The sequence below is a fragment of the Arachis hypogaea genome, chromosome 3, assembly GCF_003086295.3.
Source record: "Arachis hypogaea cultivar Tifrunner chromosome 3, arahy.Tifrunner.gnm2.J5K5, whole genome shotgun sequence".
Lineage (NCBI taxonomy): Eukaryota > Viridiplantae > Streptophyta > Magnoliopsida > Fabales > Fabaceae > Arachis > Arachis hypogaea.
The window spans coordinates 47381774-47408911 of NC_092038.1; the positions used below are offsets into that span (position 1 = coordinate 47381774).

Genomic DNA, 27138 nt, shown 5'->3' on the forward strand with positions numbered 1-27138 from the left:
TCTTGTTTGAAGAATTAATTATTTTTTTATTTTATTTTAGAAAAAAAATCCTATCCAAAAAAAATCTCTCTCATATAAACTATTGGCCAAAAATAAAAAAAGACATAAGTTATTACAAAAAAAAGAGAAAAAAATGACAACATTGTAAGAAATTACTGTCTCTTTTACAGAAAATAAAAAGTTACAGTCTCCTCCACCACAAAAATTAAAATGTTTTACTAATTTACATTGTAATAATATTTTTTATTTATAAATTGGTGTCAGAAAGAAATAATAATTAATGCATTACATAAATATGTAATTTTATATTTAGCATATATTATATTATTAGTAAAAAATAAAAAAATAATTAAAATTTAGGATATTAATAAAAAATATTTGGTGTTACTAATAATATTATTATAATAGTAAAAATAATATGAGGTGTATGTATTATTATTATTATAATATATTTAATTTACTTTATTTGTTATGGAAACATAACGAATGTTAAATATTTTGGCTAAATATTTTTGGAGAAACTTAAAAATTTTTATATTATGTAAGTTTAATCATTGTAACATATTTATACTTAACGTAATAAATTTTATTTATTAATAATTTGACTATGTTAATAATAAATACATGTTTTATGTTATGTAACTTTAATCATCGTAATATATTTATTGTTAACATAATAAATTTTATTTAGTAATAATTTGAGTATATTAATAATAAATATATGTTTTATATTATCGTAACTAATATATATAAAGATAACAATGATCGTTATATAATTTTTTAATTAAATAAATTGAAATATATGTTATTTAATAATTTTTTTTTGTGGTGAGGTTTGTTAAGGTAAGAACCTAATAAATTTTTATTTTTGGTGTAACTTAAAATTTTTTTTTTGTCATTATACATTACTCATACACCCTTTATTCTTATACACTATGGATTTTTAAATTACATCAAGTTTTTGCTCAGACTTGAATTCGGATGCAATATTCAAAAGGCATACAGATATATCATCTATGCTAACCTAAAAAGCTTTTTGAATAATATTGATGATTGTACACGGATATATAGGTTTTTTCAGTTGTGTCGTCATGGTTCTTTTGGTAATATATTAAGTGGGCTATGAGGGGAGATCGAATAGGATTAGGGGAGATCAAATAAGTTCAATATACCTTTCAATAATAACACCACTAAGCTCACCTTGTACCAACTCGTTACAACAAAGAGAAAACACAAAAATTCACATTTCTCACCCGAAAATCGCAATAAGAGCAGTGGCCCTATAAATCCATTTCAAAAAAAAATTAAAACAAACACATTTCATAAGCTCCACGCAGTTAGCAGTTAAGTATGATTAGCAGTGACAATACCTGCTTTTATCTGTGTCTACCTGCACTACAAAGCTTTTATTTTCATGGGTTTTCATGTAGCACAGGATAACAAAGCCACGCGTCACTATCTACTTCATACACCTCATAATCTATATGTATGAATGTTTGTGTATATCCATACCAGAAATGTTGCCTTAAAAAAAAACAATATGTCGCTATATTTATTTTTGGTGCCTTCCTCATCAAATTAAATGAGATTTTGATATCTGATTGTGACATCACAAAATAAGTATTAACCTTAAACAAATTACTTATTTTTGTTTTTGTAGTGTGATTAAATATTTAGGTACTTTTCTATTACTCTAATTCTCTTTGCCTTATTAATGAGAATAATCACTATTTTTCTATTATTTTTGTATATAATTAATTATTTTCTCTTTAAGCCCTTTGTGAGACTACATTCTTAATTATTATTTATTTTGCCCCACTTTTAAATCTCTTCATCATTATGATACTATACCTCGTACCTTTTAGATATAAAGAAAAAACCATTTTTATAGGCTACAGTCTCCTTGAATTTAAAAGTCCAGCTTGCTCGCTAACAATTGATTGTGACTTTCCAATTATGCTTTACATAGCATCACCCACTAACCTTAGCTTTTAAATTTGGTTTGGTAAAGTTTTTTGAAGAGATGTTTGTGTTTTCTAAAAGCTCAATTTTCTTATTTTGTGTTTGGTAAATCAAAAAAATTATATGCTTATGTTTGCAATTTTTAAAAGATCGAAGTACTTTTAAAAACACTTAAAATATAATTTTTTAAATTTACCTTATACTTTTTAAAATTTAAAAGTCTAATATAATCATATATGTTAACTAATTTTTAAATTTAAGACTTGTATTTATGTCTATTTATAGTATTTTAAATTTTAAAATTATTTTATTAAACATAATTATTGTTGTTTGTGTTTATTTGAAAGTTATTTTTACTTTAATTTATCAAAAATAATACCACAACTTTTAAAAAATTATTTTTTAAAAATGACCTTTTATAAATTATCTTTAAAAGTTAAAAACTTTATCAAACTAAATTTCACTGTCCTTCACGCTAAATAGGGTAAATCAAGTCATACTAAGTCATTGCCTATAAATGAGCTCACCACTATGAACTCCCCAAGAAGAGAATCCTCGTTGCCTTTAGAGCTCCAACATTCCTTCTTGTCTCCTTTGGTTTTGCCCTGAGTCCTTTCATAAGCTATATGGTGTCGCCGGCAAGCTTATAGCTTGGATCTTCGGCAAACTTTTTTGTTCAATTTATGGTGCGACATGCTGAGTGACATCCGCAAGCTTATAGCTTGTATCTTGCCCTAGCTTGAATCTATATAAGCTTGCGGGTGTCACTAAGTGCCCCACACTGTGATTTGATCGCTCAAACTCACAACGAGACACGGATTAGCTCGGATTGTGCCGTTCTCAGATAGGAGGGATTCAATTCCAATTAAAAAATGGGCCCCAATTATGGCTCAGGTGGTTATTGGGAGTCCTGGCCCCATAAAGAAGTGGATTTCTTTCAAGAAATTGGCTGTGACCAGATTGAAGATTCTTGTCTTTGATGAAGCTGATCAAATGCTTGCGGAGGTAAGTTTTGCATTTAGTTAGGATTTAAAGTTTCATTGTAGTTTAGAATTCTTCTCCGCTTATGCGGAGGACATAGAGGGTGAGAGCACTAGTAAACTCTGAATTTCCTAAACAACTATGAACTGTGTTGTTGCAGGATGGTTTTAAGGATGATTCCTTGAGGATAATGAAAGAAATTGAAAAATTCAATTCTAGCTGCCAGGTTTGTTGAACTGCCTCTCTTATAGTCTGCTTGCATGTATCAAAGTTCGATCGATTCGAGAATTCTTCTTTAGATATAAAGATGAAACATATATCCTAATTGATTGCCTTTAATTAGCTTCCATTTTATGTTGAAGGCTATAAAGTTGCCCTTAAGGAAGTCGGTTTATTACAATAAGCCAAACTGCATACAACTTGAAGTCGGTTTCTAAATTTTCTGTGTCCTTTCTTTGAAAAAAAATCATGATTAAGTCAAGTATTTGCATGGTATGTTTGTGTCTTAAAGCTTTCTAAGAAGCGTTAGAAGTAGAACATAGGGAGGCAGTGATGAACGGTAGAGGAACAGATGAATGATCAAGAAGGAAATCAATAAAGAGCATAGAACTGAAAATCAATGTATGTTTCATTAAAAGAGTAGTACTTCATCTATGTACAGGAATAGACTAATCAGCTATATATATAGAAGAGGCTAACCAAAAGGGCGGACAAAAATAACAAGAGGCAAGAGAAGCAAACCCTAACAAACTAAATAACTAACTACTCTTAACAGTGTCAATCGAGTTGGGTTTCATAACTACAGGATGTGTGTGGTCTATTATCAATGCAGTAGAAATAGATGGCGTAGGTTCTAAAATAGTTAATATAGGTGTTGTATTTTAAATTATACATGAAAATTAAGTGTGAGGTTGTGTTTAATATTGGTAATAGGTTATTTGATGCCATTTTTGTACTAAAAGATATCAAGAGGAATTGATTTAAAGGGAAACAGTATGTCGCTATATTTATTAGTTCAATCCTGCTAGCAAATTGTTTAAGGGTTTACATGTTGGAATAATGGCATTTCAAGAACATGGATGCAAGCTATGAAAACATTTTAGCAAGGGATATACCGAAAAATGGATGGTTCTCTTGACTTTGTACTATTTTTGTATCTTTTAGATTTGGTTGACATAACCTTTTACTTTTACTTTAAATCATATCATATGTATTTTTGTAAATGAAATGAAGCACGTATGTGTCTTTATCTGTTGGTCAATAATTTGTTAACTAGTGCACGAAATTATAAATCACACTTTTCACAATTTGTACCACTAACCAGCAAGTGCACTGAGTCGTCCAAGTAATACCTTACGTGAGTAAGGGTCGAATTCCACGGAGATTGTTGGCTTGAAGCAAGCTATGGTTATCTTGTAACTCTTAGTCAGGATAATAATAATTCTCAGTTTTGATTGGTAGTAAATAAAAAGCATGGATTAAATAATACTTGTTATGCAGTAATGTAGAATATGTTGGAATTTTGGAGATGTTTTGTCTTCTGAATCTCTGCTTTCCCCCTGTCTTCTTCTTCACGCACGCAAGGTTCCTTCTATGACAAGCTGTGTGTTGGTGGATCACCGTTGTCAATGGCTACCATCCGTCCTCTCAGTGAAAATGGTCCAGGTGCGCTGTCACCGCACAGCTAATCATCTGTCGGTTCTCATTCGTGCTAGAATAGGATCCATTGATCCTTTTGCGTCTGTCACTACGCCCAACTCTTATGAGTTTGAAACTCATCACAGTCATTCAATCCTTAAATCCTACTCGGAATACCACAGACAAGGTTTAGATTTTCCGGATTCTCAAGAATGCTGCCAATGGATTCTAGCTTATACCACGAAGACTCTGATTAAAGAATCCAAGAGATACTCATCCAATCTAATGTAGAACGGAGGTGGTTGTCAGGCACGCGTTCATAAGTTGAGAATGGTGATGAGTGTCACAGATCATCACATTCATCATATTGAAGTGCGAATGAATATTTTAGATAGAAACAAGCATATTTGAATAAAAAACAGAAATAATTACATTAACTCATCGAGACACAGCAGAGCTCCTCACCCCCAACAATGGAGTTTAGAGACTCATGCCGTCAAAGAGTACAAAGTTCAGATCTAAAAATATCATGAGGTCCAGAATAAATTTTTAAAAGTTGTTTAAATACTAAACTAGTAACCTAGGTTTACAGAAAATGAGTAAACTAAGATAGATAGCGCAAAAATTCACTTCCGGGGCCCACTTGGTATGTGCTGGGACTGAGACTTGAGCTTTTCAAGTACCTGGGCTGTTTCTGGAGTTAAACGCCATGTTGTAACCTGTTTTGGGCGTTTAATTCCAACTTGTAATCTGTTTCTGGCGTTTAACGCCAGAATGGAACATGGAACTGGCGTTAAATGCCAGTTTATGTCGTTTATCTTCTAGCAAACTATGGACTATTATATATTGCTGGAAATCTCTGGATGTCTACTTTCCAACGCAATTAAGAGCGTGCTAATTGAATTTCTGTAGCTCTAGAAAATCCATTTCGAGTGCAGAGAGGTCAGAATCCAACAGCATCAGGGGTCCTTTTTCAGCCTGAATCAGATTTTTGTTCAGATCCCTCAATTTCAGCCAGAAAATATCTGAAATCACAAAAAAATACACAAACTCATAGTAAAGTCTAGAAATATGAATTTTGCATGAAAACTAATAAAAACATACTAAAAAGTAGCTAGAACCTACTAAAAACTACCTAAAAACAATGCCAAAAAGCGTATAAATTATCCGCTCATCACAACACCAAACTCAAATTGTTGCTTGTCCCCAAGCAACTGAAAATCAAATAGGATAAAAAGAAAAGAGTATACTATAAATTTCAAAATATCAATGAAGCTTAGTTCTAATTAGATGAGCGGGACTAGTGGCTTTTTGCTTCTGAACAGTTTTGGCATCTCACTTTATCCTTTGAAGTTTAGAATGATTGGCATCTATACGAACTCAGAATTCAGATAGTGTTATTGATTCTCCTAGTTTAGTATGTTGATTCTTGAACACAACTACTTTATGAGTTTTGGCCATGCCCCTAAGCACTTTATTTTCCAGTATTACCACCGGATACATAAATGCCACAGACACATAACTGGGTGAACCTTTTCAGATTGTGACTTAGCTTTGCTAAAGTCCCCAATTAGAGGTGTCCAGAGTTCTTAAGCACACTTTTTTGCTTTGGATCACGACTTTAACCACTCAGTCTCAAGCTTTTCACTTGGACCTGCATGCCATAAACACATGGTTAGGGACAGCTTGATTTAGCCGCTTAGGCCTGGATTTATTTCCTTGGGCCCTCCTATCCATTGATGCTCAAAGTCTTGGATCCTTTTTACCCTTGCCTTTTGGTTTTAAGGGCTATTGTCTTTTTCTGCTTGCTTTTTCTTTTTCTTTTATATTTTTTGCCATTTTTTTCGCAAGCTTTTGTTATTCACTGCTTTTTCTTACTTCAAGAATCAATTTTATGATTTTTCAGATTATCAATAACATTTCTCTTGTTCATTATTCTTTCAAGAGCCAACAATTTTAACATTCATAAAATTCAATATAAAAAATATGCACTGTTCAAGCATTCATTCAGAAAATAAAAAGTATTGTCACCACATCAATATAATTAAACTAATTTCAAGGATGAATTCGAAATTCATGTACTTCTTATTTTTTTGTTTTTAGAGCATTTTTCATTTAAGGGATGTGAAGGATTCATGGAGTTATTCACAGCTTTAAGACATAGACACTAGACAATAATGATCATGTAGTAAAGACACAAAACATAGACAAACATAAAGTATGAAAATTGAAAAAAAATAGAAAAAATAAGAACAAGGAAGTTAAGGAATGAGTCCACCTTAGTGATGGCGGCTTGTTCTTCCTCTTGAAGATCTAATGGTGCTCCTCTATATCTCTTCCTTGCCTTTGTTGCTCTTCCCTCAAGGCTCTTTGATCTGCAATCAAATGCTCTACCACTGAGCTATGGACCCTTGAGATGAACCTCTCCATCTCTCATGACTCAGATGTGGAAGCAACTGCCTTCCCTTTTCTCTTTCTAGAGGTTTTTCCGGCCTTAGGTGCCATAAATGGTTATGGAAAAACAAAAAGCAACGCTTTTTCCACACCAAACTTAAAAAGTTTGCTCGCCCTCGAGCAAAAGAAGAAAGAAGGGAGTAGAAGGAGAAGTGGAGGAGATGGAGGTGTGTGAATGGGTGGGTTTGGGAGGGGAATGGTTTAAATTTGAATGGTGAGGTAGGTGGGGATCCTGTGGGGTCCACAGATCCTGAGGTGTCAAGGTTTTCTCATTCCTGCGTCATTTAGGCGTGTAGAATGCCCTCTTAGTGCAATCCTGGCATTTAACGCCAGACTGCTGCTTGTTTCTGGCATTAAACGCCAGCTTGTAGCCTGTTTTTTTTAACGCCAGCTTGATGCTCCTTTCTAGCGTTAAACGCCAGTATGATGCTTCTTACTGGCGTTTAAACGCTTCTTACTGGCGTTTAAATGCCAGTAAGCTTATCCTCTAGGGTGTGCTATTTTTAATGCTGATTTTGATTTTGCTTTAATTTTTGCAGTTGTTTTTGTGACTTCACATGATCATCAACCTAAAGAAAACCCAAAATAACAATGGAATTTTAACATAGATAGATAAAATTGGGTTGCCTCCCAGCAAGCGCTTCTTTACTGTCTTTAGCTGGACTATTACTGAGCTTTTAATCTAGTCTGCAATGTCTGCAAACCACGGAGCTTCTTGAATAGCAAACAATTGCTCATCTGGAAAGGTTTCAGAGATCTCAGTAGGAGGGAGGGATGCTCCTGCTACTGGTTCTATCTGGGACAGGTGATCAGCTACTTGATTTTCTATCCCTTTTCTGTCTCTTATTTCTATATCAAACTCTTGCATAAGCAACACCCATCTTATGAGCCTGGGTTTTGAATCCTGCTTTGTGAGTAGATATTTAAGAGCAGCATGGTCAGTGTACACAATCACTTTTGATCCTACTAAATAAGATCTGAATTTGTCAATGGCATAAACCACTGCAAGCAATTCCTTTTCTGTGGTTGTGTAGTTCTTCTGCGCATCATTTAGAATACGGCTGCCATAATAAATGATGTGCAGAAGCCTATCATGCCTTTGTCCCAATACTGCACCAATGACATGGTCACTGGCATCAAACATTAGTTCGAATGGTAATGCCTAGTTTGGTGCAGAAATGATTGGTGCTGTGACCAACTTAGCTTTTAGAGTCTCAAAGGCCTGCAAACACTCTTTGTCAAAGACAAATGGTGTATTAACAGCCAACAGATTGCTTAGAGGTTTTGCGATTTTCGAAAAATCCTTAATAAACCTCATATAGAATCCTGCATGCCCTAGAAAGCTTTTGATTGCCTTAACATTGGCAGGTGGTGGTAATTTTTCAATTACCTCTACCTTAGCTTGATCCACCTCTATTCTCTTGTTCAAAATTTTGTGTCCAAGGACAATTCCTTCAGTTACCATAAAGTGACATTTCTCCCAGTTTAAAACCAGGTTAGTCTCTTGGCACCTCTTTAGAACAAGTGCTAGATGGTCAAGACAGGAGCTGAATGAGTCTCCAAATACTGAAAAGTTATCCATGAAGACTTCCAGAAATTTTTTCACTATATCAGAGAAAATAGAGAGCATGCACCTTTAAAAGGTTGCAGGTGTATTGCACAGACCAAATGGCATCCTTCTGTATGCAAATACTCCAGATGGACATGTGAATGCTGTTTTCTCTTGATCGTGGGGATCTACTGCAATTTGGTTATAACCTGAATATCCATCCAAAAAGCAGTAGTAATCATGACCTGCTAGTCTTTCTAGCATCTGGTCTATGAATGGTAAAGGAAAATGATCCTTTCTGGTAGCTGTATTGAGCCTTCTGTAATCAATACACATACGCCACCCTGTAACTGTTCTTATAGGAACCAGTTCATTCTTTTCATTATGAACCACTGTCATGCCACCTTTCTTAGGGACGACTTGGACAGGGCTTACCCAGGGGCTATCAGAAATAGAATAAATAATCCCAGCCTCTAGTAATTTAGTGACCTCCTTCTGCACTACTTCCTTCATGGCTGGATTCAGCCGCCTCTGTGGTTGAACCACTGGCTTAGTGTCATCCTCCAATAGGATCTTCTACATGCATCTGGTTGGGCTAATGCCCTTAAGATCACTGATGGACCACCCAAGAGCTGTCTTATGTGTCCTCAGCACTTTAATTAGTGCTTCCTCTTCTTGTGGCTCTAAGGTAGAGCTTATGATTACAGGAAAAGTGTCACCTTCTCCCAGAAATGCATATTTCAGGGATGGTGGTAATGGTTTGAGCTCGGGTTTAGGATGTTTCTCCTTTTCCTGAGAGATTTTCAGAGGTTTTATTATTCTCTCTGGTTCCTCCAGATCAGGCTGAACATCTTTAAAGATATCCTCTAGCTCTGATTCGAGACTCTCAGTCATATTGACCTCTTCCACCAGAGAGTCGATAATATCAATGCTCATGTAGTCATTTGGGGTGTCTGGATGCTGCATAGCTTTGACAACATTCAACTTAAACTCGTCCTCATTGACTCTCAGGGTTAATTCCCCTTTTTGGACGTCAATGAGGATTCGTCCAATTGCTAGGAAAGGTCTTCCCAGAATGAGAGTTGCACTCTTGTGCTCCTCCATTTTTAGCACCACAAAGTTAGTGGAAAAGGCAAATGGCCAAACCTTAACAATCAGTCTTCAATCACGCCTGATGGGTATTTAATGGAGTCATCAGCAAGTTGGAGACATATTCGAGTTGGTTTGACTTCTTCAGTCAAACGAAGCTTTTTAATAGTGGATGCAGGTATTAGGTTGATACTTGCTCTAAGATCACATAGCGCTTTCTTAGTACAAGTACCCTCTAATGTGTATGGTATCATGAAGCTTCTGGGATCTTTAAACTTTTCTGGTAAGCTTTTTAAAATGACTGTACTACATTCTTCAGTGAGAAAAACTTTTTTAGTTTCTCTCCAGTCCTTCTTATGACTCAAGATCTATTTCATGAACTTAGCATAAGAGGGTATTTGCTCAAGTGCCTCTACAGAATCTTTATTTCAAGAGTCCTGAGATAGTCTGCAAAGCGGGCAAATTGCTTATCCTGCTCTGCTTGACGGAGTTTTTGAGGATAAGGCATCTTGGCTTTGTATTCCTGAACCTTAGTTGCTGCACGTTTATTTTCTACAGAGGTGGTTGGGAAAGCCTTCTTAAAGGGGTTACTATCAGCACTTGTATGTGTCTGATCCCTCACTGGCATTTGAACGCCAGGATCGGAAGCTGAATTGGCATTTAACGCTAACTCCTTACCTGTTTCTGGCGTTTGAACACCAGAACTGAGCTTCCATTGGGCGTTTAATGCCAACTCCTTGCCTGTTTGTGGCGTTTGAACGCCAGAACTGAGCATGGGTTAGGCGTTTAACGCCAGCTCTTCACCCTTTTCTAGCGTTTGAGCGCCAGAATTACTCCTTTCTGGGCTCTTACTATCCTCAAAGGGATTTTGGGTAGCAGTTTGTTCATTTCTTAGCTTCCTGCTGTTTTGAAGTGAGGTATTTAATATTTTTTTCACTTCTTAATTGAACTGCTTGACACTCTTCTGTTATTTGTTTTGATAACTGCTGTTTTGTTTGCTTCAACTGTACTTCCATATTCATATTAGCCATTCTTGTGTCTTGTAGTATCTCCTTGAATTTGGCTAGCTGTTTTGTTAGAAAATCTAATTGCTTATTGAATTCAGTAACTTGTTCTGCAGGAATGAGTTCAGCAGTTACTATTTTAGCCTCTTTTTTCATGGAAGACTCACTACTTAGGTACAGATGCTGATTTCTGGCAACTGTATCAATGAGCTCTTGAGCTTCTTCAATTGTCTTTCTCATGTGTATAGATCCACTAGTTGAATGATCCAAAGACATCTGAGCTTTCTCTGTAAGCCCATAATAGAAGATGTCTAACTGCACCCACTCTGAAAATATTTCAAATGGGCATTTTCTTAGCATCTCTCTGTATCTTTCTCAAGCATCATAAAGAGATTCATTATCTCCTTGTTTAAAGCCTTAGATGTTCAGCCTTAGCTGTGTCATCCGTTTTGGAGGGAAATATTGATTCAGGAATTTTTTTGACAGCTGTTTCCATGTCCTTATGCTAGCCTTAGGTTGGTTATTTAACCACCTTTTAGCTTGATCTTTTATAGCAAATGAAAACAGTAATAATCTGTAGACATCCTGATCTACTTTTTTATCATGTACTGTGTCAGCAATTTACAAAAACTGTGCCAGAAATTCTGTAGGTTCTTTCTGTAGAAGACCGAAATACTGGCAACTTTGTTGCACCATGATAATGAACTGATGATTCAACTCAAAACTACTGACTCCGATGGAGGGTATACAGATACTACTCCCATATGAAGCAGTAGTGGGGTTAGCATATGACCCCAGAGTCATTCTGGACTGTTCATTTCCACTTAGGTTCATGATGGAGAAAGGGAGATGTTGTGAATTGGAGATTCAAATAGTATTAAAATATTTTTTTTAGAAAACAGAAATTAAAAAATAAAATAAAATAAAATGAAAAATGGGTGAGGATTTTCGAAAAATGAAGAGAGAGAAAAAGTGGTTAGGAGGTTTTGAAAAAGATTTGATTTTTGAAAAAGATATGGTTGAAAAGATTTGATTGGAAAAGATATGATTGAAAAAGATATGATTTTTAAAAACTTGACAACTAAGATATGATAAGGTAAAATTTTGAAATTAAAATCTGAAATTTTTTTTGAAAAATTTCGAAATTTTTGCTAAAAAAATAGTTAGAGAAGATATATTTTTTTTTATTTTTGAATTTTATGATGAAAGAGAAAAACACACAAAAGATACACAACTTAAAATTTTTAGATCTAATGCTCTTTATTTTCGAAAATTTTGGAGGAAAAACACCAAGGAACACCAAACTTAAAAATTTTAAGATCAAAACACAAGGAAGACTCAAGAACACCTTGAAGACTCACAAGAACAATAAGAACATGAAGATAAAACACCAAACTTAAAATTTTTAGAAAACCACAATGAAATTTTTGAAAACTAAAGAAAAATTAACAAGAGAACACCAAACTTAAAAATTGACACAAGATTTAATCAAAGAAAAATTATTTTTGAAAAATTTTTTTAAAAGGAAGATACCCAATTACCAAGAACATAGGCACAACGCTCTAGTCAATTGAGCTATAAATTTAACATATTTTAATAAGGTATTTAATAAATAAATTTTTGAAAAGGTTTTAGAAAGAAAGACTCAAAGGAGCAACTATTCACAAGAACATAGACACATTCAACAAATGCATAGACTAAACAAAAGAGAAGTATTTTTGAAAACAAAAGAGAAGTATTTTTGAAAAATTGAAGGAAAATGACAAGCATGCAGTTCGAAAATTATGAAAAAAAATAAAATAAAAATAAAAACATGCAATGGACACCAAACTTAAAATATGAAACTAAACTCAAAGAAAAATTAAAAATTAATAAGGAAAAATAATATTTTTGAAAAAAAAATTTGAAAGGAAAAATATGAGATGCAATCCTAGTGACTCTAAACACAGCAAAATAAATTATTTCTAATCTAAGGAACAAAATAAACCGTTAGTTGTTCAAACTCAACAATCTCCGGCAAGGACGCCAAAAACTTGGTGCACGAAATTGTAAATCACACTTTTCACAACTCGTACCACTAACCAGCAAGTGCACTGGGTTGTCCAAGTAATACCTTACGTGAGTAAGAGTCGAATCCCACGGAAATTATTGGCTTGAAGCAAGCTATGGTTATCTTGTAACTCTTAGTCAGGATAATAAAAATTTTCAGTTTTGATTGGTAGTAAATAAAAAGCATGGATTAAATAATACTTGTTATGCAGTAATGGAGAATATGTTGGAGTTTTGGAGATGCTTTGTCTTCTGAATCTCTGCTTTCCCCTTGTCTTCTTCTTCACGCACGCAAGGTTCCTCCTATGGCAAGCTGTGTGTTGGTGGATCACCGTTGTCAATGGCTACCATCCGTCCTCTCAGTGAAAATGGTCCAGGTGCGCTGTCACTGCACGATTAATCATCTGTCGGTTCTCACTCGTGCTGGAATAGGATCTATTGATCCGTTTGCGTCTGTCACTACGCCCAACCCTTGTGAGTTTGAAGTTCATCACAGTCATTCAATCCTTGAATCCTACTCGGAATACCACAGACAAGGTTTAGACTTTCCGGAGCCCACTTGGTGTCAATGGATTCTAGCTTACACCACGAAGACTCTGATTAAGGAATCCAAGAGATACTCATCCAATCTAATGTAGAACGGAGGTGGTTGTCAGGCACGCGTTCATAAGTTGATAATGGTGATGAGTGTCACGGATCATCACATTCATCATATTGAAGTGCGAATGAATATCTTAGATAGAAACAAGCGTGTTTAAATAAAAAACAGAAATAATTACATTAATTCATCGAGACACAGCAGAGCTCCTCACCCCCAACAATGGAGTTTAGAGACTCATGTTGTCAAAGAGTACAAAGTTCAGATCTAAAAATGTCATGAGGTCCAGAATAAATCTCTAAAAGTTGTTTAAATACTAAACTAGTAACCTAGGTTTACAGAAAATGAGTAAACTAAGATAGATATTGTAGAAATCCACTTCCGGAGCCCACTTGGTGTGTGATGGGGCTAAGACTTGAGCTTTTCACGTGCCTGGGCTGTTTCTAGAGTTAAACGTCAGGTTGTAACTTTTTTTGGGCGTTTAACTCCAACTTGTAACCTGTTTCTGGCGTTTAACGCAGAATGGAACATGGAACTGGCGTTAAACGCCAGTTTACGTCGTTTATCTTCGAGCAAAGTATGGACTATTATATATTGCTGGAAAGCCCTGGATATCTACTTTCCAACGCAATTGAGAGCGCGCCACTTGAATTTCTGTAACTCTAGAAAATCCATTTCGAGTGCAGGGAGGTCAGAATCCAACAATATCAGCAGTCCTTTTTCAGCCTGAATCAAATTTTTGCTCAAATTCCTCAATTTCAGCCAGAAAATACCTGAAATCATAGAAAAACACACAAACTCATAGTAAAGTTCAGAAATATGAATTTTGCATGAAAACTAATAAAAACATATTAAAAAGTAGCTAGAACCTACTAAAAGCTACCTAAAAACAATGCCAAAAAGCGTATAAATTATCCGCTCATCATTAACCAACTGTCATGTGAGTTAAAATTGGTTGGATAGTTGGTACACAAAATAGTGATTCACACTTTTCACAACTCTGTGCAGTTGACCAGCAAGTGCACTGGGTCGTACAAGTAATACCTTACGTGAGTAAGGGTCGATCCCACGGAAATTGTCGGCTTGAAGAAAGCTATGGTCATCTTGTAAATCTCATTCAGGCGGATTCAAATGGTTATAGAGTTTTGATAATTAAAAGATAGATGATCATAAAATAAAGATAGAGATACTTATGTAATTCATTGGTGGGAATTTCAGATAAGCATATGGAGATGCGTAATTCCTTCTGAATCTCTGCTTTCCTACTGCCTTCATTCAACCATTCATACTCCTTTCCATGGCAAGCTGTATGTTGGGGATCACCGTTATTAATGGCTACCTCCCGTCCTCTCAGTGAAAATGGTCCTTTATGGTTTCTGTACGGCTAATCAACTGTCGGATTTCTCATATCGGATGAAAAATACCAGGCACAGCTACCGCATGGTTAATCAGCTGTCGGTTCTCAATCGTGTCGAAATAAGATCCAATGGTCATTTTGTGCATTGTCACTGCACCCCACAGTCGCGAGTTTGAAGCTCGTCACAGTCATCCATTCCCAGATCCTACTCGAAATACCACAGACAAAGTTTAGACTTTCCGGATCTTAGGAATGTTGCCAATTGCTTCTAGCTGCTACCACGAAGGTTCTAATCTCAGATTCAGATGCCCCATTGTCAAAGGGGAAACGATGTGAATCGTTGATTAGAGTCCCAAGAGATATGCATTCAAGCTTGTTTTCATGTAGAATGGAAGTGTTTGTCAGGCACGCATTCATAAGTGAGAATGGTGATGAGTGTCACTTGATCATCACATTCATCATGTTCTTGTGTGCGAATGAATATCTTGGAATAAGAATAAGCTTGAATTGAATAGAAGAACAATAGTACTTTGCATTAATACTATAGGAACAGCAGAGCTCCACACCTTAATCTATGGTGTGTAGAAACTCCACCGTTGAAAATACATAAGTGATGAAGTTCCAGGCATGGCCGAATGGCCAGCCCCCATAAAAGTCTAAGATAGCATAAAACTGATCAAAGATGTCTAATACAATAGTAAAAGGTCTTATTTATACTAGACTAGTTACTAGGGTTTACATAAATAAGTAAATGATGCAGAAATCCACTTCCGGGCCCACTTGGTGTGTGCTTGGGCTGAGCATTGAAGCTTTCATGTGTAGAAACTTTTCTTGGAGTTAAACACCAGCTTTTATGCCAGTTTGGGCCTTTAACTCTAGCTTTTATCCTATTTCTAGCGTTTTAACGCCAGAATAGGGAAGGAAGTTGGTGTTTGAACGGCAGTTTGCGTCATCAAAACTCGGGCAAAGTATGGACTATTATATATTGTTGAAAGGCCAAGATGTCTAATTTCCAACGCAATTGAGAGTGCGCCAATTGGGTTTTTGTAGCTCTAGAAAATTCATTTCGAGTGAAGGGAGGTTAGAATCCAACAGCATCTTCAGTCCTTTTTCAGCCTCTGAATCAGATTTTTGCTCAGGTCCCTCAATTTTAGCAAAAAAATACCTGAAATCACAGAAAAGCACACAAACTCATAGTAAAGTTCAGAAATATGATTTTTGCATAAAAACTAATAATTATATACTAAAAACTAACTAAATCATACTAAAAACTACCTAAAAATAATGCCAAAAAAGTGTATAAATTATCCGCTCATCAATGGTATAAGTAGTTTTAAGTGTATATAAATATGGTTGGTAGTGTAAGTAAGTTGAGGCTTCATATTTTTTCTGGTGAGATTTATAATAAATATCAAATCAATGTTATGACATAATTAAAATAAGGAGTTACATTCTCAAGTTTTGACAAACAAGGAGTTACATTCTCAAGTTCTATATTTTCTAATTTGGTTCTCAAATATTTGATGTTCTAGCTACAAGATGTATCAGATTTTTACTATGATAAGCACTATGTAGCTTCTTGTATTTCTGCAAAAAGCTCCAAGATCAACGTCTTTAGCAAGTAATTGTTGGTGCAGATCTTCTGACAGATAAAAGGAATCAAAGGGGATATATAAAAAGGAAAGTATTGAGTTTAATTATACGATGAACATACAGGTCCAAGATACTTAATAAATTGTTCTTGGTCAGAGGATTATTAAAAAGGACATTAATAATCCGGAAAGATCAATATATATATATATATAATGGTCTTCATTGGATGAAGATTTATAGATCTCATTCATTAAATTATATATATAGATGGTGCATATAGAGATATGGCCATTGAACTGACTCACTCTGAGAATTCTTAATGGTTATAATTACCGTATATTTGTCAATAAGATATTCTCAAGATGAATATAGTAATAGAGTTTCTTTTGACCTGCGACTATCACAGTAATTGACAATGTATTTATTATACTTTGATTCAGTACACCTAATACCCTAGGGTGCTAGTTGAATGGATATTGGAAATGATTTAAATACTTGTAGAATTAATGATTAGTTAATAAGGAATCCGTCAACTCTCAGTAAAGAGTTTAAGCTCTATGATTATAATGATTGAGATGAATAAAAGCTTGGCCAAGGGGATTGAATGAATGAAGAAATGAGTTTCTTAGTTCATTCACAATTCATTATAATAATGGTAACAAGTTAGAGTTTGACAATTAAACTATACTCTAAGGGTTAACCAAGAGTTGGAAAGATAAAAGAAATTATACTTTGTTCTTCTAAGGTTCTTAGTAAAAATATATTACTTCATACTATCAGGTCGTTGAAGAGTGTTACTAGACGCCAACCTTGATTAGTAAATTTAATATGACTAATTTACTATCCGCTTAGTATTAAACTTACGGGGTCAAACACTAACGAGTGTTCTAATCTTTGCTATAGAATTATTTAATTATTATTTTGATTTGATCAAATAAACAATTATATTAATTCAAATAGAATATTATTATATTCTTTGCTAGCCCAAGAATATAATAATAATATGATAATTAAGAATATTAAATGAGATTTGAGAATAATTAGTTATTCTATTTCTAAATTTGAATTCTAAATTTGGATGAGATCCTAACTGATTCTGTTTCAAATTGAGTTATGATATGATTCATAAATTTGAAGGATTCAGATTTAGAATTTTAAGATATGATTTAAATTTGAATTGAGATTCAAATTTAAAATCAGTAACAAATCTCATACAATATATATGTATGTCAAGAGTAAAGGAATGTGATAGAGATGAGAATAAAACACAAGAGTTTTATTCCTTTACCTGTACACACATAAATGTATGTGAGCCTGATTCTTGGAGAAGAACTTTATGACATGCAAAGAGTTGCAAGATGTTTCTCAATTTATATTCGATGTCCGTTGGTCAAGGAGTTGACAGCAAAGGTTGGTCTCGGTGTGGATACGTATAGTGCCTTCGTACCATCGAAGGAGAAAGTGATTTTTACTAGCGTACACAAGTATTTATATCTGATCTACTATGTATTATTTCTAGAATAAAATTTAAGCACAAAATAGATCTTTAGGATTATCTTTTTTTCTTCTGCTGCGTGTTATGAACACATGGTAATCCTTCAGTGGCATCCGAGCTTTGACTTTTTATGTTTAAATCTTTATTCCTATATTTTTTAAAGTTTGTGAATTAATAGGATTAATTCCAATTTTTTGTAGCATGTGATGCAGTTATTTTCATTGAAATGATTTTCTAATAAATTAATAGTTAATTTATTTCAATGTTAACTATTTAATTGTGATTAAATTATTATTTTTTATGCTTATGATTTTAATCAAATTTTATTTGCTTTTTTTTTATCATGACTTTGAAACGTCACTTTAAAGGAATAAAAATATTTGATGTTATATATAAGTGTATATATTAAGAATGTTAAATTTGATTTGATAGTTTTATAAGGCTAAATGTTAGTCTATTCAAAATCAAATTTTGATTTGATTGAGGTGTTTTGGACACTATAAGTTTAGAAATTAATTTTTTCTAATGTTCTTGATTATAAAAAGTGGCCTGACAACTAGAAGTTTTATTTTCAAGATAATAATCAGTATATACATATTAAGAATTTAATTTTATATTTTTACCTAGACAAACTAGGAGTATTAAATTTAATCCATGAGTATAAAAATTCTCTAATAATAAAAATAAATCCTAAAAGTTATGAGATTACCTAGAAAAATAAATTTATCTCTTGTTTACAAGGAGCAACTTGACAATCAGGAGACTTGTACTCAAAAATAAAATTTATTTATGCATATAATGATGTATAAAGACAATTAATTTTACACTTAAACCTAGACAACCTAGGGGTATAAAATATAATTCAGTTAAATAATTGTCAGACAACCAGGTAACTATTTAGGATTATAATTATATGGGATATAATTTAATCATGTTTATTTGGAATAGGTATGAGTAACAACTTGACAACCAAGGTACTCATTCATGATTCTAAATAATTTTGATAGAAATATAGATTTCTTAATTTAGTTTCATATTTTTAAATTTTTAAATATGTCCACCTTTTGTGTGACATACTTGAAAGTAATATATTGGATACAATTTGAGAATTATTTTTCCAAAAGGTTATCATTGAGATGACAATCCTATTGAAATAATATTCTCCCATAATTTTAGTTATGGAATGGTTAGAACTTGTGAAGTATCTAAAATATTATTTTACTACAATATGGGTTATTTTGACAACTATGACTTCTAATTTCAAAAGCATACACCCACTATTTATTACTAAACATCTTGAGAAGATGTATGGTACCTAAAGTAAGATAGTATGACTATCAAAGATTTTATTTAAACGAGTGGGAGTATTGGGCAGTATATTTTGAATTAAACAACTTTAGAAGTTGAAATACCATTAAATAAATGGCCTTTGCGAAAATTGTTCTTGCAAGTATTTTTGGAGATTTATTTTGTTACAAACAATTTATAATTAGACTTAATATGATTAAGATTTGAGATCTTTTTGGAAAAACTCAATATGAGTATTGAGGATGCGAATCAAAATTGCTATTAAGGATTGGTTTGACCAATAATAAAGATATTGAGTATTTTTATTATAAGAGTTTAAAGTAAAATCTCTAATATCTAATTGATATTTTATTGAATAGAGAATGAGATTCTCTCAATACACAAATACTAGTACTCTCTGTACTTCATTATGTTTAAGAAACAAGGAATTTGATTTAGCTGCTAATCTTTCGTTAAATATTTGGATTGCGGGTTTTAGAAACGTGGCTAGTTTAACAAATTTCTCATTAAATCAATTTCTTTATCCATATTAGATATGGAAAAGGCATAAGCTGAAACTCAAGAACATTAGAGTTTGGAGATGTTTTATGTGTTAAAAGATTGCTCAATAATAGAATTGATATTAGGTCTGATAAATGAGATTTATTGGTTTCTCTAAAGAAATAATGAGTATTATTTCTATCACCCTTATTAAGACAAAGTGTTTGTGATAAGAGATTGAACTCTTTTTCTTGGAAAAAAGGGATTTCCTCCCAAAGGAAGATAAGGTGAACAAATAGAACCTGATAAAGTCAAAACAATTGAAAAGTTTGATTTATATAATGTCAAGAGAAACTTTGTATTTATAAAGAAAAAGTGGGAGTACAATTATTTTTATTAAAATTGTTTACCACTCAACAGAGGATATACTTTCTTCGGGAAGTATAAAATGTTTGATCATCAAACTAATTTTTTGAAAAAGTAACCTATTTGTATAATGATACAATTCTATAAAGATAGATCCAATGGACAATGGTTACTTAGATTTTTTTATAATCATGTTTAAAAAGGATTGTCTTTAAAATAAAATTATGCACTATTGTAGTGGGAGATTTTATGTTTTGAGAAAACGTGATATTATTATGCACTAGGTGTATCTTGTAAAAGGTCAAGCACATGTGCTCAAAAGCTAAGGTGTTTAAGGTCAAAAGAGTTTTTATAAACACAAATATGCATTAAAAATTATACACATGATTGATTGGCTCTAGTGCAAGTGAGAGATTATCGAGATAATAGTATGCCCAAGATCCAATCTATCATGATTGGCTCTCGTGCAAGTGGGAGACTGTTGGGAATAAGGAGTATGACCACAATCCAATCAATCATGTGTCGAATAATTTGTTATTGTTATTATATTAAAATGTTAATATAATAAAGTCCTTGAATAAATTTAGAGATTTATCATTGTGATAGTAATCGTAATATTGAGAGATAAATCTTTTATAATTTAATCTAAATTTTCTTGGTCATAGGATTATTGAAAAGGACACTAAAATTTTGGAAAGATCAATATATATATATATATATAATGGTCTTCATTGGATGAAGATTAATAGATCTCATTATTAAATTATATATATAGTAGGTGTATATAGAGATATGACAATTGAACTGACTCACTCTGAGAATTCCTAATGGTTATAATTACTGTATATTTGTCAATAGGATATTCTCAAGATGAACATAGTAATAGAGTTTTTTTTTGACCTGCGACTGTCATAATAATTAACAATGTATTTATTATACTTTAATTCCGGACACCTAATACCCTAGGGTGCTAGTTGAATGGATATTGGGTATGATTTAAATACTTGTAGAATTAATGATAAGTCAATAAGGAATCCGTCAACTCTCGATAAAGAGTTTGAGCTCTATGATTATAATGACTGAGATGAATAAAACCTTGGCCAAGGGGATAGAATGAATAAAGAAATGAGTTTCTTAGTTCATTCACAGTTCATTATAATACTGGTAACAAGTTAGAGTTTGGCAATTAAACTATACTTTAAGGGTTAACCAAGTGCTGGAAAGATAGAAGGAATTATACTTTGTTCTTCTAAGGTTCTTAGTAAAAATATATTACTTCATACTATTGGGTCGTTAAAGAGTGTTGCTAGATACCAACCTTGATTAGTAAATTTAGTATGACTAATTTACTACTTGCTTAGTATTGAACCTATGGGGTCACACACTAACGGGTGTTCTAATCTTTGCTATAGAACTATTTAATTATTATTTTGATTTGATCAAATAAATAATTATATTAATTCAAATGAAATATTATTATATTCTTTGCTAGCACCAAGAATATAATAATAATATGATAATTGAGAATATTAAATGAGATTTGAGAATAATTAGTTATTCTATTTCTAAATTTGAATTCTAAATTTGGATGAGATGCTAACTGATTCTGTTTCAAATTGAGTTATGATATGATTCATAAATTTGAAGGATCCAGATTTAGAATTTTAAGATATGATTTAAATTTGAAGTGAGATTCAAATTTAAAATCAATAACAAATCTCATACTATATATATGTATGCCATGAGTAAAGCAATGTGATGGAGATGAGAATAAAACACAAGAGTTTTATTCCTTTACCTGTACACACATAAATGTATGTGAGCCTGATTCTTGGACAAGAATTTTATGGCGTGCAAAGAGTTGCAAGAGGTTTCTCAATTTAGATCAGATGTCCATTTGTCAAGGAGTTGACATCAAAGGTTGGTCTCAGTGTGGATACGCATAGCGCCTTCGTACAATCGAAGGAGAAAGTGAGTTTTACTACCGTACACAGGTATTTAGATCTGATCTACTATGTATTATTTCTAGAATAAAATTTAAGCACAAAATAGATCTTTAGGATTACCTTCTTTTCTTCTACTGCGTGTTATGAACACATGGTAATCTTTAATTATATAGGTCATCCCACTTATTTTGTATATCAAACCAATTGAGCTAAGTATAAAAAATAACTAATTTTTAAGATTTTTTTTGTTTTTTTGTTCTATCATATAAACACACTTACACACTCACACACACTAATCTAGTCATGGTGGCTAGCATTCGAACCTGTGTAACTTTAGTTTGAGACAAATACTTTTGCCACTGCATCACATGTCTCAGCTACAAGTTTTTTTTGGTAGAATCTAAGGTCAACCCACTTCTCATTTTCATGACCATAACTCATCCGATAATGAAATACTTCTAAACACCCAAACCCTAATCTTCTATCTCTATCCGCCGAATCAGACACGGATCTAGCCACAACAGTGAGGGGGCACTTGCTCTCACTGTGTTTTCAATTTTTCTTTTTTAAAGAAATAGTTAAACATAATGTGACCCCATTTTAAATTTTAAGATCTCACTACAAATAAATTAAATTCAATTGGCTATAGTTTTAAATTTATTTTTTTATTTTTCTATCATTTTGACTATTATTTAACCTGATCAAATTTAGTTCTTATATCGTCACTCTTTTATTCCATTAAACCCTCCTCTTATTTTTATATTTTCAACATTTTTTTCTATTTCTTGTCTAGTATTTATCCTCTCTTCATCAAAAGGTAAATTTTAATTTCTCCATGTTTTTTTATATATCTCTCCATGACTCTATGTATGTATTTTCTAATTTCATTGTTTCTCTTTTTGATATTTTCAATTGCAAATTTTAATTCAAACAATTATAATTTAGGTATTAATCTAATATTTTATTCTCTTCATGAATTTATATATTTTATTTTATTCTCAATTTATTCATCCTTATTACTTGTTTTTTTTATTTTTGTTCTATTATACGTACTTATGTTGCATATAAATTTTAAAATGAATTGATTAATTTAATAATTTAAAATAGATTTTTATTTTTAGAAATAATAATGAAAAAATATTTTAATTACAATACATAATTAAACAGATGCATAAAATTTTTCATCTAACATTATATCAAAACTAAATTAAAAAATATATAACAAATTTAATTATTTTAAAAAGAAAGAAAAAAATTATAAATTAAGTTTCTATATATAAATATACTTTTCATATATAGATTTAATTTTTTTAGTATTTATATATAATTCTAGTTTCAAATTATAAATACTAGTGTATCGTTAGACGCTAATGTGCCAATTGATTCAGTCTTTTATTATTAACTGTGCATAAAAAAATTAGTTAGGATAACAAATTATCTATAATTTAATTAAAATATTTTAAGTTCAAGTTTTAAAAATAAAAAAGTATTTTTTTATAAATTATATATAATGAATAGTATTTTAAAAATAAAAGTGTTCACTAACTCTTTTTAATTTTTATATATTCATATAATTAATAATGTTTACCAAAATTTATTTTAGTATATATATTTTTGCCCCCATTTTTAAAATTTTCTGGGTCACTGCGCCGAACCCTACATTCACTTCACATTCACAGAGAGTGCTCGATTGAAGATGACAACCCGCTTCAAGAAGAATCGCAAGAAGCACAGTTCGGCCCAAACCACTGAAATGCTGACCAAAGGAAGAGGAGGATGGCGGAGGGGAAGGGCTCTGGTGGTATGCGAGTACACCGATCGCCATGCCGTCATGCGGAGTGGCAAAAACGGACGGAGAGGCGGAGGATGGTGAAGGAGGAGGAGCAGCGGCAGAGGAAGAAGGAGGGAGTGACGAGAAGTGAGAGTGAGGCTGATGCTGTTGCGGTGGTTATGGTGGCAGGTTGCGACTGAAGGAAAGAGGAGGGTGGCGATGTTGAGGAGGGGTTGGGGATGGTGCGAGAGGTTTGAAGGTTGTTGTTGGGATTTGTACGGAGCTAGGGTTTGGAATTGGCGGAGCTGAAGAAGAAGATGGAGGGAGAGACGAAGAAGAAGAAGAAGGAGAAGGTGAAGGTTGTGATTATGGTGGTGGTGATGGTTAAGGAGGTTGTGATGGCGAGGGTTCGGCAGCGGTGGGGCGGTGCTTGTTGGTGCTACGGTCACCGGAGGTTGAGGATCCATGGTGGTTGATGCAGTTGAGTTACTTGAAACTGAATTTAAGAAGCATTGAGAAAGACTACTGATACATGATGAAATATGAATTATTAATTAATAATATTAATAAACAATGATCAAATAAACCATAGAATTCGCGTGGAATCATCCCCGAGCTGGAGAGCTCCCCGCGATTCAAGCCGGCTTGCATCCAAGGTGGAAGCTCCCTTCCTGTGTGGCATCTCCTCTTCAACGGTGCACGTAAACCCTTCTAATTCTGCCGCTCAAGTGTCTCTTCTCTGAATTTCCTCACGCACGACGCCAATTTCGCGGATTCAGTTCCACAAGTAATGATGAATTTGACCCTAGATCCTTTGCTTTTTTCTCCTATTTTTCTTTTCTCTATCCTACCAATTCTTGTCTACAGGATGTGTTTCTTTGGACGCTGTTTCTGCGGCGTTCATTGCAAATTAGGGATTTTGCCATAGAGTTTCAAATTCTCCCTCTCCAATTAATCAATCAGGTATATTTTGCGCCTTTTAGTTCCAACCTTGTTTTTCTCTTTATGCTTCTTCTTTTCCTTCACCGTGTTTCCTTGTGATCAAATTTAGTATGTGTTGCACAGTTATTTCATATTTCAATGTCTAGGGTTTGTGAATCTGCAAATTGTCTATCTATTTTAGTGGGTTTCTAGGTTCATCTTCTTCACTTCATTCTTTGGAATTTGATGTTAATTTGATTATAGTTTCTCCTTTTGATATCTGTTGAATTTTTTGTTGCATGTGGGTTGTGCATTTTATAATTTTTTTGGATATTGTAATGATTCTAAAAATGAAATTTCTACTCCTATTTTCTTATATTTATGGATAATGGGTTTTATTGTGTGAATCATTATCAAGGTATGGGGTCTGTACCTAATCTACTTCCTGAGTGGTGATGTGATTGGCAGAGTTTCTCGAGTAATGTGAGTTTATAGACTCAGCCTCTGCTTTTTGGTCATTCCTTTATATTGTGATAAAATCTTTGGTTGTTCAAGTAAAGTGAATTTTATTTTTATATTGTTTAAATAAAAACTATTTTATATTTCACCTCTTGCATATACATACAGGTGTTTGGCCTGAATCTAAGAGCATCAGTGACAAAGGAATGGGCCATGTGCCAGCAAAATGGCGTCGCGGTAATGTGTATCAAATTAGCAAATTACCTCCTTCAAAGAAAAATCCATGCAACAGGTTATCTTTCCTTGATAATGTTTTCTACAGACACAATCATGTTCTGCCATATATGCTTGATTGCAAATTTTATGAAGCACTAGATTAATTATATCCAATGTACACCAATTCAATCCAATATTAAAAACTGATGAACCCAATTTTTTTTGTGTATATTAAAAAAATCGTTTAAGTTTAACTAAAGTGAATTGTTGGATGCATGTGGTTTGTGTGAATCATTATCAAGGTATGGATTTTCTACTGTAACACCCTAACTTTTAGCACCTCATGATCGTACCAAAAGCTCAGGCGTTACTTACCTCTAAACCTTTTTATTATATACTATCTTTATTTAATATTGAGCCTTCATGAATACGAACTGATACTTTAATTAAGAAAACGAAAGGAGAGTTTATTTTAAATCACTTAATCACAAAAGTATATATATATATATATATATATATATAGACTTATTCAAGGAACCTCATTACAAGTCCTACCCATCTAAAAACTAAAAGAATAATTGACGATGGAAAAAGAAATTCTAACAACTCAACTTGTGAACATATTCTTCTATGTTCCTGTAGTTTCACAGTAAACCTTCGCACTTGTAGCTGAAAAGGGGTGAAAATAGGGGATAAGAACTGGGGAGTTTTTAGTAGGATTGGGGTAGATAATTAAATCCGTATTATCATTGTTTAGACATTCAGAGCCTGACATAGGGACCTAGAACAATAACCAGTCATAGAAGCTCAAATTAACAAGTAATGAAAATCACGACACACACTGAGGCAATCACAAACAATTCACAACACCGAACCAAATGCAAAATATGCAAACAAGGATGATTCATGCCTAGTCCTATCGCAGGTAATGAGCTCATTTGTCGGTTTCGACCCGCACCCGACGCAATCCAACTCACAAGTCGGATAAGGCATTCCAACGACATAACCTTTGCAAGTTTCCACTTCTTGCAGGCGCTGATTCTCCAACTGAAGTATATCAAACATGACCTTTGCAAGTACTTGCAGGCGCTAATTCTCCAGCTGAAGCATGTGACCCTTTTCTCCTGGAAGTCATTTCATATTTATGGGCGTCCCCACACTATCATTCACATACAAAGTCCACGGCTTAATATTTTCACTTTGGCCCCATAACTATTTAGTTTCCGTCACCCTCTTGTGACCTTTCAATCATTCTCATAATCACACGTGCCGATTTATCTTCTCTTTTTATTTTAAAACCAAAACCACCTCTTTATGACTTTCTCCAAAACCTTTAAAACAATTTCACTTAACCAATTCTTCTTTCAAAAGACAAAGGGAAATCATTTATTCGTTAAATCCCTTAGCAAGGCCTCTAGACTTTAGGAGAGCGACAACCAATCTCATTTTCTTAGGTTCATTAGAAATCCATAACAATCATTGTTTTCTTAAATTGAATTTAATCAACTAAAGTTCCTAAATCAAATCAAAACCAAATTGTACAAATCAGAAGTTTCGAACCAATTTCAAAACCAAAACCAATCTCAATTTCATCCTTAAAACTAATTCTTTAACTTTTTTCAAGACGTCGCAAAACGAAATCATTCAAACAAAATTCAATTATTTTTAAAGTTCACTAAAACTCCTCCGAATGAAATTCTTAAGTCAAATTCAAAACATAAGCCCTTTCATATTTAAATCAACCTTAAAACATAATACTTTTCTTAAATAATTTAAAATCGTAAAATAATTCTTTTCTAAATAAATCGAACTCAAAACATATACTTTTCTTAAATGAATTAAACTCGAAACATAACTATTTTCTTAATGAAATTCTTAAGTCAAATTCAAAACATAAGCCCT

At 33.1% G+C, this 27138-nt stretch overlaps 1 protein-coding gene across 1 annotated transcript in view; it reads left to right on the plus strand.

Moving 5' to 3' along the window:
- Positions 1-2504: 2504 nt before the first annotated feature.
- LOC112790511 (DEAD-box ATP-dependent RNA helicase 38) overlaps positions 2505-27138 on the plus strand; it is a 28347-nt gene continuing 3713 nt past the window's right edge. The window contains exons 1-4 of the mRNA XM_025832950.3: positions 2505-2967; positions 3104-3169; positions 24980-25044; positions 25189-25312. Of these exons, the coding sequence (XP_025688735.1) occupies positions 2848-2967; positions 3104-3169; positions 24980-25044; positions 25189-25201 (264 nt within the window). The 5' untranslated portion in view covers positions 2505-2847 and the 3' untranslated portion in view covers positions 25202-25312. The remainder of the gene's footprint in view (positions 2968-3103; positions 3170-24979; positions 25045-25188; positions 25313-27138) is intronic.